The following is a 14,457-nucleotide window of genomic DNA, read 5'->3' as shown; positions in this document are numbered from 1 at the left end:
AATCGTAAGGCTGCAAGGCAGGACATGCCTTGCGTACTACAGATCTTACTTTAGCCATTTGTCTACTGAACAGCAGGGTAAAAATACATTAAATAAAGAACACTGCAGAAATACATGAAATGGCAGCAAATATTATGCTGTAAGAATGTAAAAAGCAGCTGTGCTGGATCAGTCAAAAAGTTGATCAAGTCTAGCGTCTTAATTCTCCACAGAGGCCAGCTATATGTTTCTGCGAAGCCAACAACCCTATTCTCTTTCAGCAATTGCCATCCAATAGGCATACTGCTTCAGAACACAGAAGTTCTGCCCAGCTATCATGTATAGTAATAGCCATTAATAGAGCAACCCCCATTCATGAATTTGTCTTCCTGCCCTTCACTGCATCTGGTGACTGCAAGCTCTGTATTTGTGCACTGAGCCAAGATGAGAATTAGCCTCCTGCGCAAACACATGCAGCTGCTTCACTTTTCCACCCATGCAAGTAGGGAACAAGCCAGGAAGCCAGTTCACTACAGCATCCAGTAAGATCCAAAATGGGAAGCTATGGTTAATAGCTTCCAAACAAGTTGGGATATTAGGCCAACTTTAAATCATTCAACAATTTTTAAGCTGAGGTTTGATCATTTGAACACAGCCCTTATATGATATCTTTTTTTCTGCCTTGAATCTACTTCTAATAAATTTCACTGAGACAGCCCCCGCCCAAGTGTCAATATTATGAGGGGGAGAGAGGTTATAATTGATGAGCAATTCTACAGAAAAAGATAATCCTGCATTTGTGGACACTCTAATTTAAACCAACTTACTCACTTCTTAATCACAAATCGTATCCGTTCCTTTGCCAGCAAAATCCTTTCGAGGCGAGGGATCCCATAGGTGGAGGGTCTCCGGAAGGGAATTCCTTCTGGCAGGCCTACCACATACAAATCTTCAACATGGGACTGGAAGAGTGGATACGGGATAGTCACGGGGCCTTTTGCATTAATAGCTTCAGCTTTAATATAAAAAGAAAAACACACTAAGAGTGGCTTAGCACTGCCTGCAAACTTACTTGTTTCGAAAGAACACCAAATGCAGTATCTCACTTAGCAGAACCCTATACAATCAAACCTGCTTTATATAAAAGAGGAAGAGATTATGCCTTGTAAGTGCAACTCAACCCCCACACCAAACTAATTTGCACTAACCATAGATTAGAACACAAGCCCTAGTTTGAGCTTCCAAAGTGTACAACAGTTCAGAGCTGCTTATCTGTGCTTATTTTCTGTCCCCATATGGAAACTAGAGTGCAGAGCCAGGACTCCCAGAGGAAGATTTATAGCCATTAAGTACGAACTGTCAACTCAGACGCCCCATCAAACCACAGACAGTCCCAAGCCATGATTTATAAAAACTTCAAGTCATGGTTTCAGATTTTTGACAGTGGATCACATTATCACCCAACACAATTTTTGCGTAATGCCCAAAATGAGTAGCTTACTTGTTATATGCAAACATATGCTACCACCTATTAAGACCAGGGGTGGCTAATTTGTGGGCCAACAGATACTGTTGGACCACAACTCATATCATCAATGACTTTGGCCATCCTAACTAGTGCTGATGGGCATTGGAGCCCAGCAATACCTTGGGGATTATTTGTTAGTCACCACTGATCTAGATGTTGCAGATCTGTAGTTACGTTGTATGCCCACCTATAATGTCAACATTTTCAAATACAGGAAGGATGCAGAAATCCTCCTCCAACTTTTAAAAAAGCAAAGTTTTAAGCCTACAAGACTATGAACTATGTGATCAAGCCCAGCAAATCTAAGAAACCAGAAGAGTGAAATCAACACAGAGCTAAACTCCTTGCCCTTTCGGACGATTAGCTGAAACCGATTAAGTTACACAAAATAAGCAACATTACACAGGTTGCAGACTGCAGCCCCCCCTTTTTTTGGTACCACATTTTATTCTTAATACAGATCACAATTAATGTATAATGTTAAGAACCAAAGGCTGCAGAAGTAACAGCTTGCAGAACTTCCAACACTACTTACCCCATTCCCCAAAAGGAGATATCATTGTACTTACTGCCAACTCTCTAATTCTGCAGAACCAACACGGCTACAAACACCCCTTGGCACTGGCAGTCCTTGGACAACGGCAGGACAACATGCCAAAAGAATTCAGACTCTATGGAGTGGGGAATTCAAACCTTTTTCCAAAAAAAGTTTGGGGGGTTTCAAATTCTAGGAATGGCTTTTAAAAGGGGGTCAGGGATACAATGCGTACACATACCATATTTTCTTTCAAATAACTCTTCAACTTGCTTTCTCAAGTCTGTAATGCGGGCATTCCATTTCTCTGAAAGGAAAAATAATGTTATCCCAATATAAGATATATCAAGCTTTTAATATATCAAGCTGCTGAATTCTGGATTATGCATTTCGCCTTGTTGCTCATGCATGATTACAAAACACTAAACCCTTTAAAAGTAGCATCTGTATACGTTCTGAAGACAAAATTATATACATATTGCTGGGCAAAAGCAGCTAAAAACTTTGTCCATAATTACTCTATGCAGGCATGGCCAAACTTGGCCCTCCAGCTGTTTTGGGACTACAATTCCCAACATTACTGACCACTGGTCCTGTTAGCTAGGGATGATGCAAGTTGTAGTCCCAAAACAGCTGGAGGGCCGAGTTTGGCCATGCCTGCTCCACAGCAATTCTACAGTCAGTAGCTCACTCCCATGGTGGTTTACACTGATCTGAAGCAGCTGTTGACAAATTATTTTAATTCAGAGCCTGAAAGGTTTAATTGGGAGGTTTCTTAAAAGGCCAGAGTTACAATGAGTGTGTGAAGCCGTATTGGCAGAAGTCTTAACTAAAGAGGTCATATGAAGAACCATACAGCCCCCCCCCCCATCATCATTCCAGTCCTGGTGCTGGTTGATTTAATACATTCATGTCCCACTTCTCAAAGAAAATAGAGGAAGCAAGAAACAAGGCATCCACATTCAAACTACTGATGCACTGGAGTACTTCATGGCTTTGCACTTCTATACCATATTTATGTCAGACATCCGAAGCCTTGGGAAATCATTATGAAAGAGGAAGGCACACACAGAAGCCAGACTCATTACAGACTCCTCAAGCTACTACTGTCTCAAGACTGACAACAGTCCCTAATTAAACAGCAAACTCCAAGTATATTCATTCTGCGTAGCCCATCCTCAAACCATTCATGCATTCTGCCACGATCAGCCTACTGGGCAGTTTGCTCAGATAAGCCAGTCACCAACTCTCCTTCCCTTCTTCCTCAGTTCTACTGACGTAAAAGATCAAGTAAGCTTGAAGAAGTGTTTCTGCAAGAGTGGCCACATCCACGCATAATACTAAACCATGGGTGTGCTATGTGGATGGACCTCAATGATCCAAAGTAAAGAATAAGGTTTCCACTGAACATCCAGGACAAGCCTTGTTGCATTTTGTAAAAAAACAAAACAAAAAAAACAGCTTAGTGCTACATTTAAACCAGCAACCCTACTTAAACAAAACCATTGTTTTAAACAATTCATTTTTAAGCTGGCATGTTAAGGAACTTAAAAGAAGCCGTTTTAAACCAGCTGGTTCAAAAGAAATACAAAGTGGAAATTGTTTAAAAGGGAAACTAAACTTGGCAGAAGTCCCTGATCATGCAGGAGGATGAAGGGAGCGTATGAACCTGACACTTTGCTCAGATTTACTGAGGCTCATGCACAGCGCATTAAATCATGGTGTTTAAGGGGCTAATATCTCATGGAATATACAGAATTAGCAAAATTAACAGATAAATTACATGAATGGGACAACAAAGACTTCAAAAGAGAATGGGAACCATTTACAATATATATGAAGAGACAACATGAAGAGGTGGACTCATTGGCAGGGTTTGAGTAAACATTCACAAATGTATATAATAAAAAATAGATGTAAATGTATTAGGAATTAACTGGGGAAATAATACGCAGGATAAATAAACTGAAAGTAAAATGAAGTGGAAGTATGAGGGAAGTCCAGGGAAGTGGGGCAGGAAAAAAATGGAAAATTGTTAGAGAGATATTTAATAAAAGATGCATTTATTGAAAAACCAATAAAAACAATTAAAAAGGGGGGGGCTAATGTCTCCTCCCACACAAGTCTCCCGGATCTTCAAGGCATCCCAGGAAAACCTTCTGCTGGTACCTCCACTTTGAGAAACAAGATCTAATGGTACTGAAGGCAAGGGGTTCTGTGTTGCGGCACCATAGCAGAGCACATACATTTTACGTGTAACATCCCAGATTCAAACTCTGGCACTTCAAGCTTAAAGCATCTCAGATATTATGGTTTTGAAAACAACTTGTACCTGGAGAGCTGTTGTTGGACAGCACAGAACTAGACAGAACAGTCTCAGGCTTGGGGTGTGTGTGTGTGTGTGTGTGTGTGTGTTTGTGTGTGTGTGTTTGTGTGTGTGTGTGTGTGTGTGTGTGTGTGTTTGTGTGTGTGTGTGTGTGTGTGTGTGTGTGTGTAAGGCAGTTTCATATGTTCAAATAGAGATACAGTCATATTCAGTACCAATTCTAGTGAAAGCTTGAATATACCTTAGCCAACAGGAGCCAGGCCAACAAAACTGCGAAGAAGATTAGGAACCATTTTACTCTTAAACTTACCAAAATTGAATTCTCTAGCTTTTCTTCTTCCACAATTGGCAGCATCGTTGACTGGTTCTGTGCTCTTTGTCTTCTTATGAGGTGGCAAGTAGTCGTCATCATCTTCAGACAGAAAAATACAGATATATGCATCATGGCTGCTGTTACTGTTATGCCTGAATGTCTTTCAAGGTGTTATGGTTCTAACTCAAAATTATTTGCCGTTGGAGGAGGAGAATTATTCTAGAGGAAAAAATTCCACATGCATTACGCTGAATGGTCAGAGCCTGGCATCCAAATTTCTCATTTAATATTCAAATTATGCTAATGGAATTAGAATATGCACAGCAGCATTGTCCAACATGTTTTAAATGAGGCCCTTTTCTACTGTTAAGGGACACCCAACAACCCTACTGGTACCAAATATATAATGGATACCACATCAGGTCAGATGATTTTGAAAATGAAGTATCATAAAGATCATAGGATAAAGCTTCTCCCAGATCCAGTGGTTCAACAACAGCATGGCATAGAGGAAATAATTAGGAGACGGTGGGGGGAAGAGAGGAAAAATTGGTTTCTATTCCAGCATCAACTGCATAAATAGAAATTGCAAGCAACTGGAAAAGGTTGGGAAGATTCCAGTGGTAACTGGCTAGGATTGTTACATCCAGGAATAGATAATCCCTTCCAGAAAGAAAAAAGAAAAGAAAACTGCTGTATCTACAGTAAGAATGTTGAATAAGATATCTAAGGTTGCAAACATCACTTAAAAGATTATTGGGGGAAGAGAGAAAGATAGATGCCAGACACCCTAATGCCAGATAAACACACTTTAGTGTCCCTAATAGTGGTCCTTTCAGCAGCCCTCCTCCATTCAACCCCAAAACTACTTCACAAATCCCCCACTTTAAAATTAGTGCAAGAGCTGCTGAAAGGGAAGGCAACAGACATGCCACTGTGCAATCACTGTCCATCAACATCAATACAAGAAAGTTATATCACAAGACCTGCACTGTTTTGCACTGTTTTTAGAAAATCTAAGGCTAGTTTTCTCATCGCTGAAAATGAGAGAAAAATGCTGTTTTGAAGGGCATGGGCCCTAAAAGTGAACTAGGGTATATGAGTTCTTGAGTTACACGTCTTCAAACAGATAGTACAAGGCAATCAAGCATATACCCCAAAAAACCTGCCACTGCTGATAGAACACAACTCCTTTAGCTCCTTATGCAGAAAGCGCTACCAGGCTTTTAAAATTTCCTCATATGGAGAAACTAATGTTGGGCACTTCCTGTGAAGGTCCCTTCTAGTTTGGGGTGAACGAGGCATCCAAGAGAATAGCATAGCTCCTCATTTCACCAAGGAAGGGGAGGAATATGTGGCCAGCTTTTGGAGATTTAACTCAGTCCTGTAGGCTCTTCCCCAGTTTCCTGTGGCTGTGCTTAAGACAGAATGACGAAAAATTGCAAATGAAAACATAGAGCCGCAGGAGAAATGACAGAAAAGAGAGCATGGAACTTTGCACTCTATAAGGTCAAACTGGAGGCCCCAGGAAATAGTGAACTGCAAAGGTGTACACGTGAATCAACCTGCTGGTCAGAATAGGGTGCAGCCAGCTGGATGGTGTCTTGTTCACCCCAAACTAGAAGGAAACTTCACATTGCGTCTAATGTTTTCCTCTCAGTTTGGGGTGAAGGAGGCATACCTCAGAAACCCTGAACTTAGGGAAGCAAATCGTGCTGGAGCACTCTCCTCTCAAAGGCTGCCACTGCAGAGGCCAAATAGTCCAACTTGCAATGTTTAATGAAAGTAGAGGGAAAGTTCCTTATGGCGGAAATGGAAGCTGCTGCTATTCGTGGAGTATGTCATGGGGTTGCCGTATTTGGGCTTTTTTTAGGAAGACCCCAAAATTGTTGATGTTAAGTGATTTTAAGCTTTTGGAGCTGACGACATTTTCACACCCGAGAACCTGACGTATGACAGGCCTAGCATGCCATGACATTTCGCTGAGAATCACTATTGCTTTGAAAGTTCATTTTAAAAAGGAATGAGATCAGTTCAAACAGCAATTTTTATAAATTAAAAAGTTCACCCTTGACAGCTTTTGAAAAAAACTTTTTACTGCTGCCCTGAAGCACAAGGTCAAATCCACGTGACAAGGTGAGCTCCCGTTGCTCTGTCCCAGCATTTGCCAGTGAAGTTCATCAATGAACTTTTTTCAAGTGAACTAGTTCATTCCAAGAACTGAGCATCATAGGCCAAGAAAATGCATGCCTTGAGCCATACAGCTATTGTATGGCTTAGGTATGAATAATCAGGCCCAGGGTGTAGGCTCATGCTGAGAGATCCATCATTTTGTGACATGTAAGGAGTCTGAGGTCCAAGAGGGGTTCTGCGTTCTCTTATGTGAAAGATAGATGAACCAGCTCTCAGGTGCTGGAGTGTCCTGCATGGAGACAGGTAGTTTCCACCTTTTGTGGAATGATCTTGCTGGGGGTTACTGTTGCCTATTAAGTCCTGGTGGGCCTTGACCCAAGATGTACTAAGGAGAAGGCCTTCAAGATAATGGTATATATGCATGCCATGTAACTGAAATCGTGAAAACTCTTGAGGTCAAGCCAAGGCCCAAGGCCATTACAGTATACTGGAAATGTATCTGCTTGTAGGTAAACCTGAAGAAGCAATGGGGATAACAATGATGTAGCAGAGATGCTACAGTATGTTCACCAATCCCTAAATGCTGCCTGGCACAAAGACGCTGAGAGAAGGAAAAAATGGCATTCTGACAATCCCCTTTTCACAACCTCTTTCTGCTCCACCTGAGGTAGGAGGAATGTGTTTCCTTCACTCCTCAGTTGTTTGCAAGTGCATTTGAGCCTGATAGTGGTAGTCATTGATAGGACTGCGCATGGGGAGATGGGGGGAGGGGAGACTCCAGTTGTTCTGGAGAAGAATGAATCAGTACACGGTGGAGGCCCATAGTGGGAGGCTCTGTAGTAGCTACAGCAGGCACTTGATTGGCTTAGTCGGCTTCCCCATTCTGACATATGGAATTCCTTTCTTTTTATGTAGATGTCACCATTTGCTTTCCCAAGGGGGCCATAATGAAGGAAGAAAAGGCAATAAAAGAAAGGAGAGCAATAAAATATTAAAAAGAAACAACAAACTGGAGTAGCAGACTAGGAAGAGGAAGGGAAAAGGGTCAGGGGGGAAAACTAGCAGTTCACAGGCAAGGTAAATCAGAGGAGGAGCCGAGAGGAAAGGCTGTATTGAGCAAAGGCACAGAATGAATTGAGCGAGGAACCTTTAGGCCTGGGCTGAGTTTCAAAAGGAGTTAACCCACCCTACTGGATGCCTCCTTCACCCCAAACTGAGAAATATGACTACTGCTTCGCTGTTATGACATAAGGAACACCTCACTACACAGGCAAGAGGAATAGCCACATAATATAGAAGCACTATTGGAAGCTCTATCAACAACCCCTTAACAGATTAACCCAAAAACTTACTTACTAGTAGCAAGGTCTAGAAGTTGCAAAATCTAGATAGGAAAGGAAGTCCTCCTAATGTAAATATTCCATTCTAGTAATTCATCTCATTTGCTTTACTTCCTATTTTGAGGTGTAGCATAGTGTCTGTTATGGACTGAACAAAATAAAAAAACTCCTTCCAGTAGCACACGAAAGCTCATACCAATAACAAACTTAGTTGGTCTCGAAGGTGCTACTGGAAGGAATTTTTTTATTTTGTTTCGACTACGGCAGACCACCACGGCTACCTACCTGTTATAGACTGGTGTGTTTAAAAACTAACAACTGCTGCTATACACAAGTGGAGATTTACAAAAGAAGCGAAGAGGGGTGGGGAGAGGAGGAGAGAGATTTAACACAAAAGATTTGCTTAAGGAATATACAGCACTCAGACCTTTGAGGCTAGGTATTCAGATTCACAATTTACTTTCTACTTTTCAAACCAATCACAGAGTTTGCCAAAATATATTGCCTATCTGTCCTCCACCTTACAAGTTTTGTAAGACCCAAATAATCCTAGGGATAACAGGCAAGCAACACCTTTCAGTCGCTGTATTCCCTAAACAAACTGATCCTCCAACAAGGTCTCCTACCACTTTGGAGAACTCCCACATCTATAATAATCACCCAACAAAGTGTATCAAAATAAAACAGTCTGCCCAAACCTCTTGCTTATTTCCTCTGAAAAGCAAAACAAAAAACAAAAAACCCAGCTAATTGAATAATTTGGTTTGTTTTCACATGCACTCTTAATACAGACACCTCTAAGAGATGCCTTTAAAAATGTTGACAACTTGTTTTCAATCATTTAAGGTCTATCTTGCCCAGCAAATGTTATCTTACAGTACGAGAAAGGCTTTTTGGGGGGTATATAGAGGAGATGCGCACAACGCCACATGACTGAGATTCTTCTGAAACAAGTGAGCAAAATAGTATTAGCTGAGAAAATGGCCAACCTTCAATGGTCACTTCCACTTCAGGATCCTCACTTGTTTCAGAAGTGGCATGTTGAGAAGAATCTGAAAAAAGCAGAACAAAAAACCAAGTCTGAACGGCGCAGGAACTGGAAGAGCAGTTTTACTCCAGAATGGCGAAACAACAAGTGTGTGGTGCACTATGAATAAGAGACTCACAAACACAGAGGCCAAAATACTTTATCACAAGCCTCAAGTCCTATGGGATGTTGCCAAGGAAATGGAGATTTCTAAGTGCTAAGCTACAGATGCAGCAGCTGCTGAGAGTTGCCTTCTCCTAGGTTCACTTATCTTTTCATTGTCAAACATTTTCTCACTCATTGCTGAAGATACTATGTTTACAAGTCTCTCTTCTTTCACACAATACAATTAAAACAATATATATGTGTACAAATTGAAAATGTTACAATACAATAGTATTTGTAAAACTTTGTGTAATAAAACGCAGTCAAAAGTTTTCATTGATGGAATGAGTATCTCCTACAATTGGCAAGATGGATCCAAATAAGCAAGTGGAACATCTTGTTTTCACGTTAACTCCAGACGTTTATAGCAACCAACTTTTCACAAAGCGATGATATCTCAGTGAGAGGTTGGATTTCCTGCCAACGTAAATGGAATTTTGGCTGGCGTGGGACCACCAACGTGGAGTGCATCCTAAAACATGCTGCTCTTAGTGCATTTTTACCCCCATTGCCAAAGTAAGGAAGCACGTCAAATCATGAGCAACCAGAAGGACAACTCTTAAGACACTTGAAATTGCTGATAGGAGCGGATGGTTCCAGTGTATTGAGCCCCACCAGCAGCTGCAATCTAGTTCCGCTGCTGCAAAACTACTGGTTTGACCAACACATTAAGTTGCTTTGTCAACTTCTGAATTCCCACAATAAAAGCACAAATGAGTCTTCTGGCAATAGCTTCATGCAGGTCTGTTTCCATCACATCCATTGAAACATCCTTCCTCAAATTTGAAAAAAAGGTTCAACTGTTTATTCAAAGTAAATGACACAGAGCAGGAGGAGGATTGGATTCAAAAGCTCATTAGCCCAAAAAGATAAAGATATTTTGAGAGATCCATAGCAGCAATTTGCCAGTGCTGTCCTCTGGATGCGTTTACAGGCAACATAACTGAGTACACCACTTTCACTACTAGCCCAATAGATGGATCTAGACAATCGTAACTAATGAAGATACTGAAAAATTGTGTGAGCAGGCATAGCTGGCTGATTCCAAGGTATCTAAGAACAAGTTCAGAGACAGCCACTTGTCTGGTCGCTCATGGATAGGAAGACACTCCTGCAGCAACCTAACAGGAGGTTTGTGAAACAGCTTTCTAACCAGTTCTCTCTCAGGCCATAAATTTTATATAAATTGTTAAAATAGGGATATGTAAAGCAGATAGACAGGCAGGTTAGCAAACAGGTTTATGAACTTTAGCAACGCAGTGTTAAGAGGATATTTTTTCAAGTTACCCTATCAAATCTAATTCTACTGGCCTTCAGTTAAGCATCATTTTACAGAAATTATACCACAATGTACCTTATAGAAAGTTCTCTGATAGGTGTAGGGTAGTTCACATCAGAGATATTTGCATCCAGCTTTCAGTTCCAGCTTCTGAAGTGCTGAAATAATTCTGTACTAGTGATACACTAATCAATGTGTTATTTTGCTACTTTAGTTCTACTTTCTTCACACAACATAGTTCTTATAGAAGTGATTGTGCTTGGATTTTCTTTTCTAAGTAACCACAGTGTACAGTGGAAGATACTAATCCATGAATCCATCCAGTTGACCAAAAATCTCTCTTCCATGGGATCATCTGTACCGATAACATCAAGTCGTCAAGTCAAGAGTCAAAAGCTGGCAAGGAAGCAATCTCCACATGTATAACACATGTCCAAAAGTATTCATAATACAAAAAAGATCATACAAGAGAAAGGTTTGTGAGTTGTATTCAAGGTTAGTCTTACTCTGAGGAGACCTTTGTTGGATCCAGCTCCTTGACAATAACATTCTACTTATATCCCTTAAGACACGGATTCCTTTAACAGTCTCTAAAAACGCATACACCTTCAAAAGGTTTTCTATAATGTTCCCATTTCACCAGTTAAACTGCCCATCTCTCACAGACTTCAGAAACACTTTTTTAAAGCATATTGCATCTGCAGTTTTTCTTTGCAGATGCCGAGCAGGTTTTAAAAAAAAATCATCAAGTTTGCAGACGGAGTCCAGCAAAACATTTTTTTAAAAACATACAACCCTGGAAGGAACAGTGCAGCGTCTCCAGCTATCCAAAATGTGATTAGGAAACACATAATACTTTAAAATAACATTAAACAAAACAGAACGAACCATTAGTTTGAGCAGAGGTATCATACTCCAACAAGAAAAGGACTTCCAGTGGTATTTCCAGGTTCAGTAAGCATAGGTTGAGCTAGAAACTAGTTGATAAGTTGGCAATTTAATTTCCTCGTGTTTTGCAAGGAAATAAAGGCACTCACACCTCATCCATATATCCACTAAATCCAAGCTTCACAAAGCCACCCCCCAGTACAGAGCTGATTCAATGACAGTTCAAAAATAGTGGAATACTCTTCTGAGGTGAAGTTGTGGCCAAGCAATTCAGAACTGTTGGAGGTCAGGCAGAGCTGATATTCAGGCCTATTTAGAGTGGCTCTGCCAAAACTACATCATTCGAACCAACAGTGTATTTCGCATTTCCTTTTGAAAGGACAGATTCACATTCTCAGGGAGGCAGTGGATCTCCATAAGATTTGAGGCAGGTAACTTACTCAACAAACATTCCAACTAGGAGCAGCATGAACTGAAGGGCTTTGCACATTGTTTTTACCCCACACTGACATATTCAGGATGTAAATAAATGCATGTTCTGTTGCACCAAACCTTGCATTGCTAGCCCCAGATAATTCGTCCCCTTCAAAAGTAACCAAAAGAGGGGCTTAGAAATCACCAGATTCGAGGTCACTGTAAGTCTAGAGCTTTAAATCACTGTCTTACTTTCAAAAACAAACGCTGTCCTCATGCTTTCAAGCATATCACATTGGGTAATGCTGTTACTCACTCAGACCTCCTAAGGAAAAGTGTGACATATAGCAAAAGCCACCACAGTCATGAAGAAGGCAGTAGGATGCTAACTTTATTAGCTCTTTTTCAACAGCTTCTATAGCTCACTGGAAGGTGTGGAAGGAAAGAGAAGGAGATGGGGGTCATCTTGCAAAAGGCTTCTCAGTAGCTGTCCACAATAAACATGCAGGATCACAACTCAAGGGGATGAAAATAAAAATACAACCATGTAGAATATGGAAAAAAGAATGCAAGACACGAACACAATGAACATGTTTGCATTAAGTGCTCTTTTAATTATTATTGTTTTAAAAAAAAGCTTTCCAGAGTTTTTTATTTTTTTTAAATTTACATATCTCTAACCTTCTACTGGCAATTCCACATCTGTTCCTTCACTGCAATCGGAACCCTGGTTGCTTCCTTTAGACAAATATAAACACACCATCATAAGAATAAGGAGGGCACTAGTCAACACTTGAAATTTCAGAATTAGTATCCCAAGGAACGGAGTAGAGATTTTATGGACCAGTGAACCCTGGCCCATACTGCACCATCATCTCAAGCAGGATCATTTCAAAAAAGAGTCTGTGTCGACAGTCAATCAATCTCTGCTCCCATTTTCTTTCACATAAAACCAAATTTTTTTTGGCAGAGTGCACTCCTCGCAAAAGGCAAACACAATTAGACCATCTATAGTTCAGAAGAGCCTTGCTGAAAACATAGACACAATTTGGATAGCACAACGTTTGAAAACATGTGTTGGGGCGCATAAATATGAAGCTGGAACAAAATTCTTCCAAGTTCTGCCATAAAGCCTTCAATACTTTTCCTTCATAATTCATAACTGTTCTCCCTCCTGACTCAACAACAACAACATTTAATGGAAAATGTGGCAAAATAAGTCTGATCAAAATGTTATTTGACATAATTTTTATCAGAGATTTCATTTTAATAGGAATAGAAAGGCCTTTCTGTATTTTCCATAGAAAACATAAGCTTACAGGGTCTGAATGCCCAACAACAGTAAATTCACAGTACTTCTAGGTAGGCAAAAGTCCCCTGAATGAAAGTCAAACAAGACTACGGTCAGGGTAGAATTACAGCTCTTTCACGAAACGAAAAGGGGGGAAATCAAGCCATTTATTGAAACCAATATTGGAGAACAGTACTGTTGGCAGGCAGAACATGGCTACTGAGGTATCAATGCTGTTGTGAGAAATAGCACTGTGATGATGAACAAGTGAATTGCTATACCTGTGTAAGACTTTGCCATGGCGATTTTCTCATCAATCGCCGAAGTTTCTGAAGGACCTGCTTTGATAAACAAAGACAGCCATAAAAAAAATCACTTCCCAAGATTTTCCCGTCCCGATACAAGAGCATGCTCAGCTGAATAAAGAAACCGTAGAAACAAAATAGGAATTGTTTCATATAATTACAGCATGGAGGAGAATTCCAAGGGTCATCTAGCTCTTTGTTGTGAAACAAGCAGCAACTCAATTCGCACATCCGCCAAAACATGGCTTTAGTTAACATTAACACTAAGGCAAGCCGCAGCTTAGGGCAGCTTGTCTGGAGATGGAGCAACATACTACGGTCAAACAATTCATCACTCCAAAGCATAGTAGCACAAACAATGACTTTTCAGCCCACTTCAAATTACAGCTTTTGATTTGGGTTTGATAGCTGCTCACAAGTCAGCGTTCACCAGACATCAAAGCAAACCAGTTAAGCTTCGTTGGTTTGGTATGGTATCTGAATTGAGCCAAAGTGAGTCTCAAATATTCCCTTTTTGCCAAGTCCCACCTATCCCTTCAAAACCTTCCATTTTCTATCAAGCGAAGCACACGATTCTTCCAGTTCATCAGTTTACAAATCCAGCCAACACAAAACTTCAGTTCTCAATTTCCTGTCTTATCACTGTCCCATCCATTAAAGTAGCAACCAGTTATGGTGCAGCAGGAAGGCCACATAATGGCATTCCCCCAGAATCTGTCCCTACCAAACAGACCAACACTGAGAAAAGAGATCATACACTTTTTTTCTGAAAACAATCTTAAGCCAAAAACTATGATTTACGCACCCTCCATTTTCTGTATTTACCAACAGTGCTTTACATCTTCAACCAACTCACAGACCCCTAACAAATCTCATCAACAAAGAAAGCAAACACCTTAAGAAGCACAAGGCAGCAACATGCTCCAACACTGCC

The 14,457-nt window shown here is 40.6% G+C and overlaps 1 protein-coding gene across 10 annotated transcripts in view; it reads right to left on the bottom strand.

Annotated features, from left to right (window-relative positions):
• The window catches only part of GTF2I (general transcription factor IIi), a 56,731-nt gene that overhangs the window by 21,346 nt on the left and 20,928 nt on the right, over window positions 1-14,457 (bottom strand). For 5 of the 10 annotated variants that reach the window (XM_081843470.1, XM_081843472.1, XM_081843476.1 and 2 more), the window contains 6 exons: window positions 13,500-13,559; window positions 12,609-12,665; window positions 9,144-9,206; window positions 4,679-4,780; window positions 2,284-2,349; window positions 811-994 (listed from right to left, as the gene is read on the bottom strand). In XM_081843470.1, coding sequence (XP_081699596.1) covers window positions 811-994; window positions 2,284-2,349; window positions 4,679-4,780; window positions 9,144-9,206; window positions 12,609-12,665; window positions 13,500-13,559 — 532 coding nt within the window. The remainder of the gene's footprint in view (window positions 1-810; window positions 995-2,283; window positions 2,350-4,678; window positions 4,781-9,143; window positions 9,207-12,608; window positions 12,666-13,499; window positions 13,560-14,457) is intronic. The other 5 variants (XM_081843473.1, XM_081843474.1, XM_081843475.1 and 2 more) reach the window with 5 other exon arrangements.

This window comes from Podarcis erhardii (assembly GCF_964252035.2).
Source record: "Podarcis erhardii genome assembly, chromosome: 16".
Classification (NCBI taxonomy): Eukaryota; Metazoa; Chordata; class Lepidosauria; order Squamata; family Lacertidae; genus Podarcis; species Podarcis erhardii.
This window is presented reverse-complemented; position numbering and strand designations above follow the sequence as displayed.